The sequence below is a fragment of the Micropterus salmoides genome, unplaced genomic scaffold, assembly GCF_014851395.1.
Source record: "Micropterus salmoides isolate LMB-PRFRI ecotype aquatic unplaced genomic scaffold, ASM1485139v1 Ms_hic_scaffold_6, whole genome shotgun sequence".
In the NCBI taxonomy this organism is placed as follows: domain Eukaryota; kingdom Metazoa; phylum Chordata; class Actinopteri; order Centrarchiformes; family Centrarchidae; genus Micropterus; species Micropterus salmoides.
In genome coordinates this window covers 3,014,855-3,033,094 of record NW_024044348.1, presented here as the reverse complement: position 1 = coordinate 3,033,094, position 18,240 = coordinate 3,014,855, and the positions used below count along the sequence as shown (strand labels likewise).

Here is an 18,240-nt window from a genome sequence, read left to right as displayed (position 1 = left end):
CCCTGGAGCTGTCCCAGGAGACCCCTGGAACCTGCTCAGGAGACACCTGGAACCTGCTCAGGAGACACCTGGAACCTGCTCAGGAGAACCCCTGGAGCGCGTCCCAGGAGACCCTGGAGCTGTCCAGGAGACCCTGGAACCTGCCAGGAGACCCCTGGAACCTGCCCAGGAGACCCCTGGAAACGTCCCAGGAGACCCCTGGAACTGCTCAGGAGACCCCTGGAGCCGTCCAGGAGACCCCTGGAACCTGCCCAGGAGACCCCTGGAACCTGCTCGGAGACCCTGGAACCTGCCAGGAGACCCTGGAAACGTCCCAGGAGACCCTGGAACCTGCTCAGGGACCCTGGAGCCATCCCAGGAGACCCTGGAACCTGCTCAGGAGACCCCTGGAACTGCTCAGGAGACCCTGGAACCTGCTCAGGAGACCCCTGGAACCTGTTCAGGAGACCCCTGGAGCCGTCCCAGGAGACCCCTGGAACCTGCTCAGGAGACCCTGGAGCTGTCCCAGGAGACCCTGGAACCTGCCCAGGAGACCCTGGAACCTGCTCAGGAGACACCTGGAACCTGCTCAGGAGACCCCTGGAACCTGCCCAGGAGACCCCTGGAACCTGCTCAGGAGAAACCCTGGAGCCGTCCCAGGAGACCCTGGAGCTGTCCCAGGAGACCCCTGGAACTGCCCAGGAGACCCTGGAACCTGCCCAGGAGACCCCTGGAACCTGCTCAGGAGACCCCTGGAGCCATCCCAGGAGACCCCTGGAACCTGCCCAGGAGACCCCTGGAACCTGCTCAGGAGAACCCCTGGAGCCGTCCCAGGAGACCCCTGGAACCTGCCCAGGAGACCCCTGGAACCTGCTCAGGAGACCCCTGGAACCTGCCCAGGAGACCCTGGAAAACGTCCCAGAGGAACCCCTGGAACCTGCTCAGGAGACCCTGGAGCCATCCCAGGAGACCCCTGGAACCTGCTCAGGAGACCCCTGGAACCTGCTCAGGAGACCCCTGGAGCCTCCCAGGAGACCCCTGGAACCTTCAGGAGACCCCTGGAGCCGTCCCAGGAGACCCCTGGAACTGCTCAGGAGACCCCTGGAGCTGTCCCAGGAGACCCTGGAAACGTCCCAGGAGCCCCTGGAACCTGCTCAGGAGACCCCTGGAACCTGCTCAGGAGAACCCCTGGAGCCGTCCCAGGAGACCCCTGGAGCTGTCCCAGGAGACCCCTGGAACCTGCCCAGGAGACCCCTGGAACCTGCCCAGGAGACCCCTGGAACCTGCTCAGGAGACCCCTGGAGCCATCCCAGGAGACCCCTGGAACCTGCCCAGGAGACCCCTGGAACCTGCTCAGGAGAACCCCTGGAGCCGTCCCAGGAGACCCCTGGAACCTGCCAGGAGACCCCTGGAACCTGCTCAGGAGACCCCTGGAACCTGCCCAGGAGACCCCTGGAAACGTCCCAGGAGACCCCTGGAACCTGCTCAGGAGACCCCTGGAGCCATCCCAGGAGACCCCTGGAACCTGCTCAGGAGACCCCTGGAACCTGCTCAGGAGACCCCTGGAGCCATCCCAGGAGACCCCTGGAACCTGTTCAGGAGACCCCTGGAGCCGTCCCAGGAGACCCCTGGAACCTGCTCAGGAGACCCCTGGAGCTGTCCCAGGAGACCCCTGGAAACGTCCCAGGAGACCCCTGGAACCTGCTCAGGAGACCCCTGGAACCTGCTCAGGAGACCCCTGGAACCTGCTCAGGAGACCCCTGGAACCTGCTCATGAAGGGAGCTGCAGCTTCACGGGGAAACTGTTAGAGGACTCAGAGGAGGAGATTTATTTTCTCATTCTGGACAGTCTGGACCTGCAGTGAACCGGCCTCCCTCATTGGTGGACCATGGCTTGGTCCCGCCCACCTGCGCCTGAACAGGAAGAAGGATGATCAACGGCTTATAATCAGTGTGTTTGTGTTTCCATGACGACCAAAGACAAACACTCACCTGCAGCAGGACGTGTCCCGAGACCAGCAGACTGACTCCAGACCAGCCGAGAGAACCAGGTCAGAGCTGTCCCCTCTCAGGTGAGTCAGTTCACCTGTCGGCAGAGATTCTCCATCACTTTGGACTCCGTTGTGCCCGGCGGGAAAAACCAGCAGCAGCAGGACTCAGGCTGATTCAGCAGTGCTGAGAGAGTCCAGCCCTGATTCAGTGAGCTTCCTCCTTTCAGTTTCAGTGTAGTCGTTTCCTCTGACCAGCAGGTGGCAGTGTTGTCCAGGCTGTCTCAGCTTCTCTCTCTCAGTCGTGTCCTTATTTAAACGACGTCCTCATCTCATTTAGAGGAGACGAGCAGTCTGAATGAAACCAAAGTCACTCCACCTCCCTCAGCTGTGAGGTTTGTGTTTCAGAGTGGTGCTCGGCGGTCTGCTGAGGCTGAATCAGATTCAACTGGGCTCCTTTTTTATGTGTCGCTCCCCCGACAGAGTTAATGATTGATAAGAACTCAAGACTTATATGTGCGCTGGGGGGGCAGGAACCTTTTTTGGCTTTTGAAACGGGGTCATGACAGAAAAACGACGAGCAGCTCTAAGCGTGCATTTAACCTTCTGAGACTCAGTCGTGCTGTTTATCTCGCCGTGGTTTCTCCTTTAACAACCTCTGCTGCTACACATCATCATCATGGAAATATCTGACTTCATCCAAAACAAACGTTCCTGTTATTTTATCCATAAAGTGTTTCTGTAAAGCTTCAACAGAGAATCTTCTACATCACAACATGTTTATATTCAGTAAGGGACGATTTGATAACCTGAGTCGCCGCTGAGTAATTACAGTGAAATCGCGGCTGACAGGCAGAGGAGACTGCAGCGAAGCAGTTTTAGAGTCAAATGTTTTGTTAGCGTCGGAGCTAACAGAGAAACTCAGACTGCAGCCAGGTGTCGGTTTTCAACAAACTCATGTTTATTATTCAAGTAAGAAAAGTGACAGCAGACGCCCAGCTGAGGCTTTATTTACACACATGTACAGTTAGTCCAGCTGACCCCCGGACCAGCTCAGACTCGAACCTGTCCTCCTCGCAGACGGGCCGAGCTGCCGGCGGGCTGACGCTGGGTCAGCACCACAGAAACAATGAACAGCAGCTACGAGGAGTGGAACTACAGAGTGAGAGAAGCTAACGGCTATTATTTACAGAACAAACTCTACCTGAAGCACAACTACATAAATAACTAGAGTTACACTTTAAACTGCATCAACACAGTCGCTGCTTCAACCGTCCCCCACGCAGCGGGACGCAGACCCACCTGCAGAGACAGAATCAGAACAAACTTCAGTTGTTTGGCCTTAAACAGAAGCAAACGACCTCACTAACATTCCCTCCAAATAAACAGGACAGAACAGAACCCGGCCATCGAGCAAGCCGCCACAGACAAACCTGGCTTCCTACGGAGGAGAGGATGCGCTCACTTTGTCCATCACAGGAAACAAACCAGTGTATAGTAGTGAGTGTGCAGCTTGTATAACAGTGTAAATTTGCTGTCCCCTCAAAATAACACATCACACAGCCATTAATGTCTAAACGGCTGACAACAAAAGTGAGGACACCCCTAAGTGAAAATATCCAAATTGGGCCAAATCAGCCATTTTCCCTCCCCGGTGTCATGTGACTCGGTGGTTTTACAAGGTCTCAGGTGTGAACGGGGAGCAGGTGTGTTAAATTTGCTATTATCGCTCTCACACTCCCTCATGCTGCTCACTGGAAGCTCAACATGGCACCTCATGGAAAATAACTCTCTGAGGACCTGAAAAAAAGAAGGTTGCTCTACATAAAGATGGCCGAGAATGTAAGAAGACTGAAGCTGAGCTGCAGCTCAGTGGCCACGACCATACAGCGGTAAAGGTGATGGACTGGCTCCAGACCTGAACCCTACTGAGCATCTGTGGGGCTCCTCAACGGAAGGTGGAGGAGCGCAAGGTCTCTAACATGACGTCATCATGGAGGAGTGGAAGAGGACTCCAGAGGCGACCTGTGAAGCTCTGCTGAACTCCAGGCCCAAGAGGGTTAAAGCAGCGCTGCAAAATAATGGTGGCCTAAATATTGACACTTTGGGCCCAATTTGGATATTTTCTCTTAGGGGTGTCCTCACTTTTGTTGCCAGCGGTTTAGACATTAATGGCTGTGTGAGTTATTTTGAGGGGACAGCAAATTTACACTGTTATACAAGCTGCACACTCACTACTTTGTCATTTCTCCAGTGATGTCACATGAAAAGATATAATTAAATATTTACAGAAATGTGAGGGGTGGACTCACTTTGGTGAGATACTGTACAGGCATCAGACCGGAGTACAGCACCAACGTTATTACTGTCCATTTCTTTTCTTTGAATGTTTTGTTTTGCTGTTGATTTGGCATTTGAACATTATTCTTTTGTGCTTTTTGAAAACTGAAATTAAGAGACAGAGAATAGATGGACAGGTGGTTTTAGTTACTGTGTGTGATGTATATAAATCAACATGCTCGGTGGTCACACTTAATATCTCATAAGTTTCTGTCTCTGCTTCAGCAACACAGACAGATACCCACCGTTAAACTCTGCTGCACTAACATCCACATGACTACGTTCTTGTTTTAAACTCAGACTGCCGGACTGTTAGCATTAACCTAATGATGAATGAAATGTGGTGAAACAGCGGTGGACAATCAGCAGCTGCGACACGACTACAAGCAAACTAGGGAGAGGAATGTTTCTCGTGGTAACTCGGAGGTTTAACTTCACTTACAGATGAGTCCGTCGGGTCAGCTGAGTCACACCATGGTGGCCGGGCCGATGACTGCAGCTTTCTGAGGACAGACGAGATCATACGGTCATTAGGACGCAGGACGGGTGAGAGAGAGAGCACAACAGGTAACACTCAGGTAACGTTTGATTTCAGCACGGACAGTTGTCTTGTTTCCAGGCTTACGATTATTTTCACTTTCATTTAACTCACCAATTATTTGTGAATGAAAAATCTGAAGTGAAGAAGCTCAAAGAAAGTTCACAGTGTGAATGTTCAAACATGTAGGAGCAGCAACATTTCTCTTTACTTCAGGTCAAAGAGGTTCAGCCGTGACAGCTTCCTCCATCCGACACTGGATTATACTGCCTCGGGGCCTCAGACCCCCGGGGGCCCAAATAATAACAGATTCACTGTGTCAACTGGAATTTGCATAATGACACTAACATTCTGAGTTTGTGATGTGGCCCCGAGTCAGTTTCCTCTCAGGGGACACAGGCCCGAGAGCTCGGCTCTCTGAGGCAGCTGAAGACAGTTTACACTTGAATTTATGAGATCAAAAACACATGGGCGAAGCTGTGGACAGTAAGGGGGACAGAGCAGGGGGGGACAGGGGGGGCAGAGCTGGAGGGACAGTAAGGGGGGGCAGAGCAGGAGGGACAGTAAGGGGGGGCAGAGCAGGGTGGACAGTAAGGGGGGCAGAGCAGGGTGGACAGTAAGGGGGGGCAGAGTAAGGGGGGCAGAGCAGGGGGACAGTAAGGGGGGGCAGAGCAGGGGGGACAGTAAGGGGGGCAGAGCAGGGTGGACAGTAAGGGGGGACAGAGCAGGGTGGACAGTAAGGGGGGGCAGAGTAAGGGGGGGCAGAGCAGGGGGGACAGTAAGGGGGGGCAGAGCAGGAGGGACAGTAAGGGGGGACAGAGCAGGAGGGACAGTAAGGGGGGACAGAGCAGGGTGGACAGTTAGGGGGGGCAGAGCAGGGTGGACAGTTAGGGGGGGCAGAGCAGGGTGGACAGTAAGGGGAGACAGAGCAGGAGGGACAGTAAGGTGGGACAGAGCAGGGTGGACAGTTAGGGGGGGCAGAGCAGGGTGGACAGAGCAGGGTGGACAGTTAGGGGGGGCAGAGCAGGGTGGACAGTTAGGGGGGGCAGAGCAGGGTGGACAGTTAGGGGGGACAGAGCAGGAGGGACAGTAAGGTGGGACAGAGCAGGGTGGACAGTTAGGGGGGGCAGAGCAGGGGGGACAGTAAGGGGGGGCAGAGCAGGGTGGACAGTTAGGGGGGCAGAGCAGGGTGGACAGTTAGGGGGGACAGAGCAGGGTGGACAGTAAGGGGAGACAGAGCAGGGTGGACAGTTAGGGGAGACAGAGCAGGGTGGACAGTTAGGGGGGGCAGAGCAGGGTGGACAGTAAGGTGGGACAGAGCAGGGTGGACAGTAAGGGGGGCAGAGCAGGGTGGACAGTAAGGTGGGACAGAGCAGGGTGGACAGTTAGGGGGGCAGAGCAGGGTGGACAGTTAGGGGGACAGAGCAGGGTGGAAAGTTAGGGGGGGCAGAGCAGGTGGACAGTTAGGGGGGGCAGAGCAGGGTGGAAAGTTAGGGGGGCAGAGCAGGGTGGACAGTTAGGGGGGCAGAGGGTGGAAAGTTAGGGGGGGCAGAGCAGGGTGGACAGTAAGGGGAGACAGAGCAGGGTGGACAGTTAGGGGGGGCAGAGCAGGGTGGACAGTTAGGGGGGGCAGAGCAGGTGGACAGTAAGGGGAGACAGAGCAGGGTGGACAGTTAGGGGGGACAGAGCAGGGTGGAAAGTTAGGGGGGCAGAGCAGGGTGGACAGTTAGGGGGGGCAGAGCAGGGTGGAAAGTTAGGGGGGCAGAGCAGGGTGGACAGTAAGGGGAGACAGAGCAGGGTGGACAGTTAGGGGGGGCAGAGCAGGGTGGACAGTTAGGGGGGGCAGAGCAGGGTGGACAGTAAGGGGAGACAGAGCAGGGTGGACAGTTAGGGGGACAGAGCAGGTGGAAAGTTAGGGGGGGCAGAGCAGGGTGGAAAGTTAGGGGGGGCAGAGCAGGGTGGACAGTTAGGGGGGGCAGAGCAGGAGTCTCAGTCTAAGATCGCAGCCGTCTCGTACTCACTGGTGAGATGTACTGGCTGTTGAGGTGCTGTTTGTTGGAGGAGGAGGAGCAGGGCTGGCTGGGGGGGCTCTGCTCCTCGGGCAGGGCCTCCTGGAGGTGGGAGGAGACGCAGCCGCTGTCGGAGCCGGTGGAGCCGGAGAGACAACGAGACGAAGAACCCGAACTCTCTGTGGCTGAGACAAAGATAATCTGCTGTCAGACAAACGAACAAACATCCGGAATCAACCAATCGGATTCAGACGTACTCATGGAGGGCTGGCTGCTGGTCTCGTGCTCCTGCTCGTCCTCCTCGATACAGGAAGTGATGAAGGAGCTCTCAGCAGCGGGAGAGGAGGACAGGGTTTGACTATTGGAGGAGAGCAGAGCTGGGTTTTACAAAGGAAGCAATGAACCGGACGGGACGGGGCGGACAGGTGGGCCTTACCTGTACATGTGCAGGTTGAGCGGCCCCAGCAGGCCGGATGAAGAAGGCCCAGACGCCGAGGGGTCAGAGGTCACCGCTCCTCGTTTGAAAGGGTGAGAGTGATCGAAGGCGGAGACGGCAATGGACGCCCGGGTCCTGGCACCTGAACACACACACGGATCGTCAGCTGACTGTTCAGGTACTGTACCTGGTGCGTCTCTGGGGACAGGTGTTACCTCTGCTCTTCATGATGTAGTGGACCGCTCGGTCACTGATGGCGGCGTCGCTCGGCTGGATGTCCAGAAACGGTTTGTTCCCGACCCCCATCGACACCATCTCCTTCAGACGCATCTCTGAAACACAGACAGGAGGTGAGGACCTGGTCTCAGCGGGCGACAGAGGGCGGCTCCGTCCCCCGTCCCTACCTTTGTTTCTGGTGGCCTGGTTCCACAGGATCCGGGCGATGTCGGCGGTCCAGGTGTGTTTGACGTCCAGCGTGGCGGCCTGGAGGATGAAGGTCTGATTCTTGGACGTCCTCCTTCTGAACCAGATCTCGAATCGCAGCCCGTTGTCTCCCGTGGACTCCGTCAGACCCACGTCTGCGGTCTGGAGGACAAAGAGGAGTTCAGTCTGACCTCTGACCCGGTTTGGGACTCGGGTTCGCCCCCCCCGGGTGCTCAGGTGTGTTTACCTTGAAGGAGTGTTTGTAGATGAAGACGTCCAGCCCTCCCTCCATCTTCTTGGGTTTACTGAAGAGGACAAGCTCCTCAAACAGGAAGACGTGACGCTGACTTTTCCTCCTCCCGGTCCAGACCGTGAACTCGTCCTGACGGATCAGCTGACCCTGCTCCTTCAGGTTCACCTGGAGACAGAGAAGGAGTTCAGTGTACGATCGGCGAAGGAGGTTCCAGATTCCTCTGGACTAATCTTTGATAAACTCACATCACAGTCTCGGATGGCGTCCATCGCCAGCAGGTCGTTGCCGTGGCGAAGCTGGAACTTGACCATGTTGGTGGCAGCCTGCAGCGCGCCTAGCTCCGCCTCCTGAGCCACGCCCACCTCCTTCATCAGGTCAGTGAGCAGCAGGGCGTATTTACTCATCCTCTGGACCGGTTTCAACAGGTAGGAGGACAGGTCCATCTTATCCCCCAGCTCCACCTGCTTCCTCTGGGGGGGAGGAGCAGACGGAGAGGAGGGTCAGTGTGAGTTGATTTTATTGTGTAAAAAATGTGAGGAATGTGTGAAACTCTGAGGTCAAAGGTCTGAGAGTCAGCAGAGGTGAAGCGTGAGGTCGGGGTCGGAGCGGCGTTCTCACCCTGAAGAAGGAGTTCCCGTGGTTCGCCAGCAGGGCGTCAGACTTGGGTTTGTTCTTGCTGTAGAGAGCGTACAGACCGAACTGCTCCTGCTGAACACAACAACAACAACAACAGCTGCTCAGCACCTGAACACACCTGGGAGACGGTGACAGGACCTCAGGGGCGTCCAGGTGTGTGTGTGTGTGTCCGTGTCCAGGTGTGTGTCCATGTCTGTGTGTGTGTCTGTGTGTGTGTGTGTGTGTGTGTCCAGGTGTGTGTCCGTGTCCAGGTGTGTGTCCAAGTCTGTGTGTGTGTGTCCCCGTGTCCAGGTGTGGTCCAAGTCTGTGTGTGTGTCCGTGTGTGTGTGTGTGTGTGTGTGTCCAGGTGTGTGTCCGTGTCCAGGGTGTGTCCAAGTCTGTGTGTGTGTGTGTGTTCCGTGTCCAGGTGTGTGTCCGTGTGTGTGTGTCCAAGTCTGTGTGTGTGGTCCAGGTGTGTGTCCAGGTGTGTGGTCCGTGTCCAGGTGTGTGTCGGTGTCCAGGTGTGTGTCCGTGTGTGTCCGTGTCCAGGTGTGTGTCCGTGTCTGTGTGTGTCCGTGTCTGTGTGTGTCCGTGTCCAGGTGTGTGTCGTGTTGGTGTGTCCGTGTCCAGGTGGTGTCCGTGTCCAGGTGTGTGTCTGTGTGTGTGTGTGTGTCCGTGTCCAGGTGTGTGTCTGTGTCCAAGTCTGTGTGTGTGTGTGTCCGTGTCCAAGTCTGTGTGTGTGTGTGTCCGTGTCCAAGTCTGTGTGTGTGTGTGTGTCCAAGTCTGTGTGTGTGTGTGTGTCCAAGTCTGTGTGTGTGTGTGTCCAAGTCTGTGTGTGTGTGTGTGTCCAAGTCTGTGTGTGTGTGTGTGTCCGTGTCCAGGCGTTGTCCGTGTGTGTCCGTGTCCAAGTCTGTGTGTGTGTGTGTGTGTCCGTGTCCAAGTCTGTGTGTGTGTGTGTGTGTGTGTCCAAGTCTGTGTGTGTGTGTGTGTCCGTGTCCAGGCGTTTGTCCGTGGTGTCCGTGTCCAAGTCTGTGTGTGGTGTGTCCGTGTCCAAGTCTGTGTGTGTGTGTGTCCGTGTCCAGCGTTTGTCCGTGTGTGTGTGTCCGTGTCCAGGCGTTTGTCCGTGTGTCCAAGTCTGTGTGTGTGTGTGTGTCCAAGTCTGTGTGTGTGTTGTGTGTGTCCGTGTCCAGGTTTTGTCCGTGTGTGTGTGTGTCCGTGTCCAGGTGTTTGCGTGTGTGTCCATGTCCAGGTGTTGTCCGTGTGTGTGTGTGTCCAGGTGTTTGTCCGTGTGTGTGTGTGTGTCCAAGTCTGTGTGTGTGTGTGTGTGTCCGTGTCCAGGTGTGTGTCCGTTGTGTGTGTCCGTGTCTGTGTGTCCAGGTGTGTGTGTCCAAGTCTGTGTGTGTGTCTGTGTGTGTGTGTGTGTGTGTGTGTCTGTCCGTGTGTCTATGTGTGTCTGTGTGTGTGTGTGTGTGTGTGTGTGTGTGTGTGTCCTACGTGTCTCAGGAAGCAGTGTGGGACTCTCAGCGGGTGCTTCCAGCAGGCCTCCAGCTCTCTCAGGAAGAACTGGCTGTGGAAGTCCAGCAGCTTCTCCAGGTTCCCGAAGACCACGGAGCGTTTCCCCCTCAGGTCCTGGGGCAGGTCGGCTCGGTCCATCTCGGGGAAGTAGTGGTGGATGATGTAGCGCAGCGAGCGAACGTACTCCCTCTCCGTGGTCACCATCTCCTCCACGACGTGCCGCAGCTTACTGAGGAGAGACAGCAGTCAGTTAGAGGAGGTGTCTCCTGCTGCTCTGAAGAAACTCTCCAGGCGGCGTTTGCAAATGTCTACAGTACAAACTGCAATACTTTGAAAGAACAAGCCGACCATGCCAGCCTAATTTCCTCAGGCAAGTCGTTCCAGAGTCTGGGGGCCCTGACAGCAAATGTCACCTTTTGTTCTTAGTCTGGCTCCAGGAAAAGACAGGAGGCCCTTGCCAGAAGATCTTAGACCACGGGAGGGCTCATACGGAGTTAAATATCTAAAATATAATCAGGAGCCAAGCCATGAATAGCCTTAAAAGTAATGAGTAAAATCTTAAAATCAATCCTAAAACAAACAGGGAGCCAGTGCAATGATGCTAAAACAGGGTGATATGATCATATTCTTGTCCTGTTAGGAGCCGAGCAGCTGAGTTCTGTACGGTCTGTAATCTATTCAGGGTTTTCTGATTAAGGCAAGTGAAGAGGCTGTTGCAATAATCAATGCGTGAGGAGATAAAAGCATCTATAACAGTTTCTGCATCTGTAACATTTAAACTTGGCCTTATTTTTGAGATATTTCTAAGGTGGTAAAAGCTGGACTGGACCACTATTACTATCGAATAACACGCCAAGATTTCTTGCAACAGGTGTCACGTGTTGTAGCAAGTAGCCAGAAGAGAGCAGAATTTGATTGCAGAGATATTGTGGACCTATAACCAGGATTTCTGTTTTATTGGAGTTAAGTTGTAGGAAATTATTTGACCTCCAATGTTTTAGATCGGTAAGGCAGTCCTGTAATGAACTCAGCATACTAAGGTCGGTGGGCTGTACAGGTAGGTATAACTGTGTGTCATCTGCATAACAATGGAAGAGATACCATGGCTGCGTACGATATCACCCAGAGGGAGCATATATAGAAAACAAAATAGGTCCAAGGATTGACCCCTGAGGCACACCGTAGTTGGTGGTAGAGAAGAAGATTTAAAATTATTTATAGAGACACAAAACTTCCTATTGGATAAGTATGAGGCAAACCAGTTCAGTGCTGAGTTAACCAGCGCCACCCTGCTGACTCCGCCCCCCTGACCGATCACTCACCTTCCTCTGGGTCGGGACTCCGTCGCCGGGCTGCCGCGTTCTGGGGGTGCCGGGGGTCCCGGGGCCGCGGCGCTGTCCTGCCCAGCTGTGAGCAGCCGTCCTGGGGCAGAGCGTGTGGTCGGCCGCCTCGCTGCTGCTGACCTCCAGGCCGCGGATGAACACGCCCGTGTTCCCTCTGCGCACCGGCTCGCTGAGGGCGCGTGGGCACGGGGCGAACCGCGAAGGCTCGGGGGTGGAGGGACAGTCGAAGCTCTGAGTCTTCCTGAGCTGCTGTCGTCTGCCGGAGGAGGAGAAGGAGGAGGGGGGTGGGCTGGAACTGGAGGAGCAGGTCTCCACCTGGACCGAGGACTCCCCTGAGGAGGAGCTGCGGAACAGACGCTGGAGGAGAGGGGTGTGCTGGCGGCCGAGAGGGGAGGAGGTGCAGGGAGCGTGGGTGAAGAGGGAGGAGGTGAGGGAGAGCAGGGAGGAGGAGGAGGTGTTACGAGGAGGGGAGGAGGGGCAGGGAGCTGGGGTGAAGGTGAAGAGTGAGGAGGAGGAGGTGTTACCAGGAGGGGAGGAGGTGAGCGAGAGCAAGGAGGAGGAGGAGGTGTTACCAGGAGGGGAGGAGGTGAGCGAGAGCAAGGAGGAGGAGGAGGTGTTACGAGGAGGGGAGGAGGTGAGCGAGAGCAAGGAGGAGGAGGAGGTGTTACGAGGAGGGGAGGAGTGTATGAGGAGGGGAGGAGGGGCAGGGAGCTGGGGTGGAGGTGAAGAGTGAGGAGGTGTTACGAGGAGGGGAGGAGGTGAGCGAGAGCAAGGAGGAGGAGGAGTTGTTACGAGGGGTGGGGGTGAGGGAGAGCAGGGAGGAGGAGGAGGTGTTATGAGGGGTGGGGGTGAGGGAGAGCAGGGAGGAGGAGGAGGTGTTACGAGGAAGGGAGGAGGTTTTGGAGTCCTCCTCAGGGGGACAGGAGGTCTCGTGGACCCCCCAGAGTCCTGACAGCGTTTTCCTGGAGGAGGCGGAGCTTCTACTGGAGGTGGAGTCAGAGCGCTGCCTGTGGGCGGAGTCTCGTGTCCTGAGCGCCGCCTCCATCTTCCTGTCAAACATCATCTTGGTCTCCTGACACTTGGACCAGGCAAAGCTCCACTGACGGAGCCCTCGCTCGCCGCGCAGCTCGCCCGCCACCGCCTTCATCTCCTGAAACCGGCCGTCCGGGATTGGCGGGTGTTGGCGGTGGTAGTCCTCCAGGCAGCCAATCACAGCCTGGCATTTGTCTGGCAGCGTGCACTCCTCCATACTGATACCAGCTAGGTGGCGCATGCCCTCCAACGCCCAGCCCATAGGCCTGCAGAGAGAGAGAGAGGGTCAGCTGTTCACATGTGATGCCATAGCAAGGGGGCGTGGCCTCAGATTAACCTCTGACCCTCATGTATCGGCCGATCAAACGGCTTAGTGTTCGTTATTCTAGCGTTATTGCAGCGGTACGAGAGGGTTTCTCTCTGCTTCACTATTATAAATACACATTTATAGCATTAGTATACGAGAGAATATAATTACAGTATAGTAAATATTTATGCAACTAAACTCAGGATTCAAGCTCCTCGTCCAAGCACCGGGGGGGGAGGGGGAGAGAGAGAGGGAGACAGTGGGGGAGGTCAGGGAATGACATCACCCTCCACGCTGGTAGAGAAAGCTTTGAAGTTGTAGCCGCGGCGCCACAAAGCAGCCGACCTCCTTTATGTAGAGGGGAGGAGGGGGAGGCTGTTATAAATAAGAAGAGGCCTCCTGCTTTTCTACACTGACGGACTGAATGAGTCTTTACCCTCCTTACAGACAGCTCACACATTACCTCACCACTAAAGCGACTGTCAGCGTCGGCAGACGCCCGTGCTGTTCACACTACACAACTTGCCATCATGTGACGGGAGTCTTGAAGTCGTTGTGGCGTTCACCATACGTGACTGATCGGTGACAGGGGGTCACACGCTACACCCAGGCTGTTCCAGGGCCCCGCGGCTCTGGAACAGCCTGCCTTCTTAAAACATACTTTTATAGGAGAGCCTTTCCCGATCTTATTAGACTTTATTTTATCCCTTTTATTTTATTCTATTTTAATTATTTTATATTTATCTTAAATGTGTATTTTAGTCTTTTCAATGTTTTCATGCTTTTATCTTGTATTGTTTTTGTATTATTGTCTTTACACTTGTTAAAGCACTTTGTAACTTGTTTTGGAAAAGTGCTCTATAAATAAAGATTATTATTATTATCTTATTACACGAGCTGACAAGGACAGTGTCACCCGACACTGGTCTCCAAACCATGTTTAGTCAAGAAAACGTGTGAAACAGGAAATGAGGCGAACCTACAGAGAAAAGAGCTGTTTGTTATTATAAAGACAAACATTATAAAGACAAAGAATCTGGGAGAAAGGATGGATTATCTCTGCAGAGAGCAGCAGGGGAGGAAAAAGGCTTCTGCAGTGAAAAGCAGCCGCCTGCTCTCATTGGCTGGATGTGGATGTCAGTCGGTCGACTCCTCCAGATATTTGGCGTGCTAGATATCTGGCTGGCGTCTGCGATGTGTCAGAAATGTGTCTGAGTGACAGGTGACATCAGAGGGTCGGGTGTTAGCTGGTTTGCACCTGAAGCTCGGTGGATAAATCGATCGTGTTTCTCAGAAGATGATGGAGACAGTGGACAGGGAGGCTGCTCCAGGGGCCCCGCGCTGTTCTACAGATCATTTTCCAGGACTCTTCTAACGTCTCCTGACCCAGACGCAGCGTGACGGCAGCTTTTTCAGACATGTTGCTGTCTGCACATCCGTCAGACTCTATTTAAACTCTGAATACATTGAACTTGGTGTATTAATATGCATGTGTAATATGGTAAAAAAAACGGGACTACTTCATCTGGGTGCAAATATCAAGAGAGGATTACTATGTTTTAAAGAATGCATCACATAGGCAGCATGCTGCCTTCAAAACTGGCCGTTACTGGGGCAGCTTCAAGGCGTCTTAGGAGACTCAGGAAGAGGTCGTTCGAGCCGTTTCGAACAGGACTAGATGCCTCGCTGTCCTGTTAGACACCTTCTGAGTCAGCAGTTTAGCCCGTTTCAAAGACAGCCCATGTGTTAGCCCCTTTACTAACGAAGCTTAGAGCTACGGCTAAACGGTTTCCTGTCACGTTACGGTGAATTTTATCGTAATGTAGCAAAGTGAAAAAGCGCCGTTAGCCGGTGTTTGATGCAGCTGGGCTCCCTCACTGTTCTGACCCGCATTCATTCTTATCCAACTTCCTCAACAACACATGTGAAACCACCAGAGCTGAAACGCAAACCTTCAACCTTAGCAGGTAAAAATCAGGCGAGCGAGCAGCAGGTAAACTTCAGCTCCTGAGTCAAACATGTTGGACATTATCAACAGTTTAAAACAAGTTGAGAAGAAACGTAACGGAGCAGCCAGCAGGGACTCACATTTACCTTTTAAGAAAACTTTCTTTATTCAGAGTTTCAGTCACTTGAATTAATGCCACCAACCATCCAGGCGTCTTCCATGACTGCAAAATTGATCAAATGTTTTCCAGGTTTTTCTGAAATACTTTCTGACACACTGAAATAACTGCTGTACATCCAAATACTGAAAATACCGATCTGATCTGAGTGAAAGTTCAACTGGAGAACCTGACGTGAGGTCAGCGGATGGACGTCTTAAAGCGGAGCGTCGTCCCTCACGCAGGATCTCTGCTCCAGTTCAGGCGGATATTAATATTAATTAGTGACGCCGACCTGACGCTGTCCGACTCATAAAGATCCCACATGTGCGGCATCATCATAACGCCAAGTTCAGTCAGACAGTTGACAACAATGAAGCCACACACACCCGCTGCTACAGTAGGCCAGTGGGTCAGCGGCGTGTCGGCTCAGTGCTCTTCTAACTGATTAGCTGGCTGATGTGTCCTGATCACTGCAGCCGCTCAGTTCCCACGCGCACACACACCCCGGCGCTATTGTGTGTATGTGAAAGGGTTCATTCAATCAGCTGAGTTAGGAGATGGGGGCGGGGCTTGGGGCTGAGTGAAATGACACTGATCTGGTTAAAGCGTCGTGTCTGTGAAAGACCTCAGAGCGTCTCAGTAGACACTGAGTGGTGGACAAACACCCGTTCAGAGGCTTCAGCAGAGGCTGAGCCGTCTGTCACCGGGTCCCAGAGCCATAAGGTCTCTGAGGGCTCCCTCAGGCTGCTGACCACCTCTGATCCACATCTGACCCATGTTCTGACCCGCAGATGGTTCTCAGTGAGCTTCAGCTTTACGTTCTGCAGCACGACGCCCTGAGCGACTGTCGCTGGCCTGCAGCGAGTGAAATAAGCATGTGACCCGTTTTGACCCCAGTCCAACCAGACAAACACATCTGACCTCTGTGCAGGACGCTCAGTGAGACATCACTACATCACCCATTTCACTCTGGATTCACTCTGCAACTAACAGCTGTTTACTCTTCGTCTTTTCTCTCTGATCACTGAACGGTTGGTCTGTGAAGTGAACGAGTGACTTTGGTCCTTCCGGTTCATGTAGAGAACGAGACACGGCAGTTTACCAGGCACTCTCCAGGTGCGTTATGGGAAAGGTAGGACCTAGGGTTTCTGGACTAAATTCAGGATGTCTCCACCTCTGCTGCTCAGATTTGGTTTTTGAATCTGTTTCCTTCGAGTCCTTTGACTTTATAAAGGTGCGATACCAAACTGATTTGGTGCCCTCAATCATTAAAACAGACAAGAGCTGGTTTTATCTTCTGATCACTGATCGATCGACGTACTATTTCAGCTTCACTGTTTTACTCTGGAAGTTTCAAAACAAGAGGAGAGGAGAGGGGGACTGGGACTCTAATGACAATAACATGTGGTTGTTATTGTGCTGCAGAGACAGAAGGGGGGGGGGGGGGGGGCAGGACTGACCAGGACCAGACAGGCTCTGGTTTTTGGGGACAGAGGCCCTGCAGGACTCCAGACTTGGATCCAGTCAACCAAAGAGGAGAGAAGAAGGGGAGGAGGAGGAGAAGGAGGAGGAGGAGGAGGAGGAGGAGGGTCCTACTTCAGACAGTTTATACACCAACTTATTTACTGAGCCAATCAGCTGTTGTTTTTAGAGCTTCAGCAGGAAACAGACTGGACTGCTGGATCCTGAACTGATCATCACTTCAGCTGTTTTTCCTGTTATTGACTTTTTAAAAGCACAAACCATCAGAGACCCACGGACCTTTAGGCTCTTTGCCTTTGAAACCTGACAGCTGCGGCGTCTCTTCCAGCTGTATTTGATATTTAGAGTCTGTTTCCTGAGAATCAAACTCGTCTCTGCTGCGGGGATCTGATCACTAACTGTCCTCACTGCAGATGTGAAGATCAGCGAGGACCTGAGGAGGAACTGAACTGAAGCTCTGCGGCTCACTGAGGCACCAACGGAGGAGAAACGGCCTCCTCCTCCTGGTTCTGGTGTTTTGGTTCAGGTTGATCTCCAGGACACACGCAGCGTACTGCAGGACGCACTGATTACAGCGTCGACCAATCACACCCACAGAAGGTCGGTCGGTGACTTCCACCCGATTAGGATGTTTAGAAAGTGTTTGAGATGTCACACAAGAAGTGAGCTCCTCGCCGTATCTCGCCAGCTGGAACACAAACTGTTCACCGCTGATCTGACCGCGTTCTCCGAGAACATGACACACAGAACCAGGAACCACACAAACACACAGCTTTATTTACAGATCTGAATCTGTCAGGGTGAACTCTGGGTAAAACACTGCAGCAGGAAACCGGGAGTCTGACACACGGCGTGCTGCAGGACGCGCTCTGTAACGATGGAGGAGCCTAAACTCCGCCTCTCTGCAGGGTCAGAGCGTCCCGCAGCAGGTGAACCAACTGATCCCATCAAACCACTGAGTTACTGTCACGCTGCCCACGTCTTACAGGACACGCCGCTGCCTCCAACTATTCTACACCAGAACCAAAGTCACCGCCGAGCCTGAACCGGATCCCAACCTGGACCTAAAACCACGTCAGAACCCTCCATCAGACCCGGACCCACTCACACGGGTCCAGCTAACGTCTGCTAACACACACACACACACACACAGGGAGGGAGACAGAGAGAGAGAGTAGAGCAGCGTTCAAATCACAGACCGCTCTGAAGTCAAACTGACGCCAACTAAACACCAAACTACTCAACAACTACACACAAACTACACAACACTATTAAAGCTGCACACCTGTGTGTGTGTGTGTGTGTGTGTGTGTGTGTGTGTTAGTGGATCGTACCTCGGTGTGTTCTGGTGAAGCGCTGCAGCCTGACTGAGAGCGGCAGCCCGACCACACACACACAGTGACCCCGCCCCCCCCCAGGCTGAATGGCAGATGGGCGGTCCCAGGAGGAGGGGGAGGGGGGGTCGCCACGGCAACAAAGACTTTGAGAAAGGAGTGAAAGGAGGAAGGAAAACTTGGCACCGGAGTCACACCTGGACTACACACTAACACACACACACAGTTTCACATGTGTCTGTCCGGACCAAACACCATGTGGAGATACGGGGTTTCCAGCGGACGCAGTTTCACGCTGTGACTCTTTGTGTGTGTGTGTGTTAGTTTTAGTGTGTGTTAGTTTTAGTGTGTGTGTGTGTGTGTGTTAGTTTTAGTGTGTGTGTGTGTTAGTTTTAGTGTGTGTGTTAGTTTTAGTGTGTGTGTGTTAGTTTTAGTGTGTGTGTGTGTGTGTTAGTTTTAGTGTGTGTGTGTGTTAGTTTAGTGTGTGTGTGTGTGTTAGTTTAGTGTGTGTGTTAGTTTTAGTGTGTGTGTGTGTGTG

General features: G+C 53.8%; 1 protein-coding gene across 1 annotated transcript in view; it reads right to left on the bottom strand.

Moving 5' to 3' along the window:
* Nucleotides 1-2,906: 2,906 nt before the first annotated feature.
* plekhg4 (pleckstrin homology domain containing, family G (with RhoGef domain) member 4) overlaps nt 2,907-18,240 on the bottom strand; it is a 33,381-nt gene continuing 18,047 nt past the window's right edge. The window contains 14 exon segments of the mRNA XM_038701225.1: nt 2,907-3,269; nt 4,750-4,810; nt 6,867-7,039; nt 7,112-7,212; nt 7,291-7,432; nt 7,506-7,622; nt 7,695-7,875; nt 7,961-8,131; nt 8,212-8,436; nt 8,585-8,674; nt 10,076-10,325; nt 11,419-11,460; nt 11,462-11,846; nt 12,328-12,737. Of these exon segments, the coding sequence (XP_038557153.1) occupies nt 4,775-4,810; nt 6,867-7,039; nt 7,112-7,212; nt 7,291-7,432; nt 7,506-7,622; nt 7,695-7,875; nt 7,961-8,131; nt 8,212-8,436; nt 8,585-8,674; nt 10,076-10,325; nt 11,419-11,460; nt 11,462-11,846; nt 12,328-12,737 (2,323 nt within the window). The 3' untranslated portion in view covers nt 2,907-3,269; nt 4,750-4,774.